The sequence below is a fragment of the Eurypyga helias genome, unplaced genomic scaffold (assembly GCF_000690775.1).
Source record: "Eurypyga helias isolate BGI_N326 unplaced genomic scaffold, ASM69077v1 scaffold21859, whole genome shotgun sequence".
In the NCBI taxonomy this organism is placed as follows: domain Eukaryota; kingdom Metazoa; phylum Chordata; class Aves; order Eurypygiformes; family Eurypygidae; genus Eurypyga; species Eurypyga helias.
The window spans coordinates 2,372-2,867 of NW_010271722.1; the positions used below are offsets into that span (position 1 = coordinate 2,372).

The 496-nt window shown below is 60.5% G+C and overlaps 1 protein-coding gene across 1 annotated transcript in view; it reads right to left on the reverse strand.

Moving 5' to 3' along the window:
* HM13 (histocompatibility (minor) 13) overlaps positions 1-496 on the reverse strand; it is an 8,858-nt gene that overhangs the window by 2,239 nt on the left and 6,123 nt on the right. Inside the window, 1 exon segment of the mRNA XM_010158922.1 lies at positions 135-255. Coding sequence (XP_010157224.1) covers positions 135-255 — 121 coding nt within the window.

Here is a 496-nt window from a genome sequence, read left to right on the forward strand (position 1 = left end):
CACCAAGCCCAGGCTGTATGAGGTTGCGAGCAACCTGTGTTATGGAAGGTGTCCCTGCCCATGGCAGGGGGGGCACTGGGTGGGCTTTGAGGTCTCTTCCCACACAAACCGCTCTGTGATTCTTTTGTCCTCACCTGGAATGACAATGTCTCCCAGACCCAGCATGGCAAAGTTGTCAGCCTCCAGCCCCTTCTCCAGCAGGTCCTGAGGGAAAACCACTGCGAGGAGCGGAGAGAGGAGCAGTGAGGGAGGTGTCTGTGCTGAGCAGCCTGGTGGAAAGGGACCGGAGCAGGGAAAGACCCCTCGGGTCTCTGCCCTCAGTCCCATCCCCCTCCTGCAGCTCCCCCTTCTCCTTCCTGGGACTGGAAACCGATGGGTTTGGGGCCCACCCCATTTGCAGGTTTCTAAGGGGTTGCTAGCAGGAAACCTCCCTGCACACATCCCACATCTCCAGAGGCGGAGGGCGCACGTGGGAGCAGAACGGACAGCGCAACGG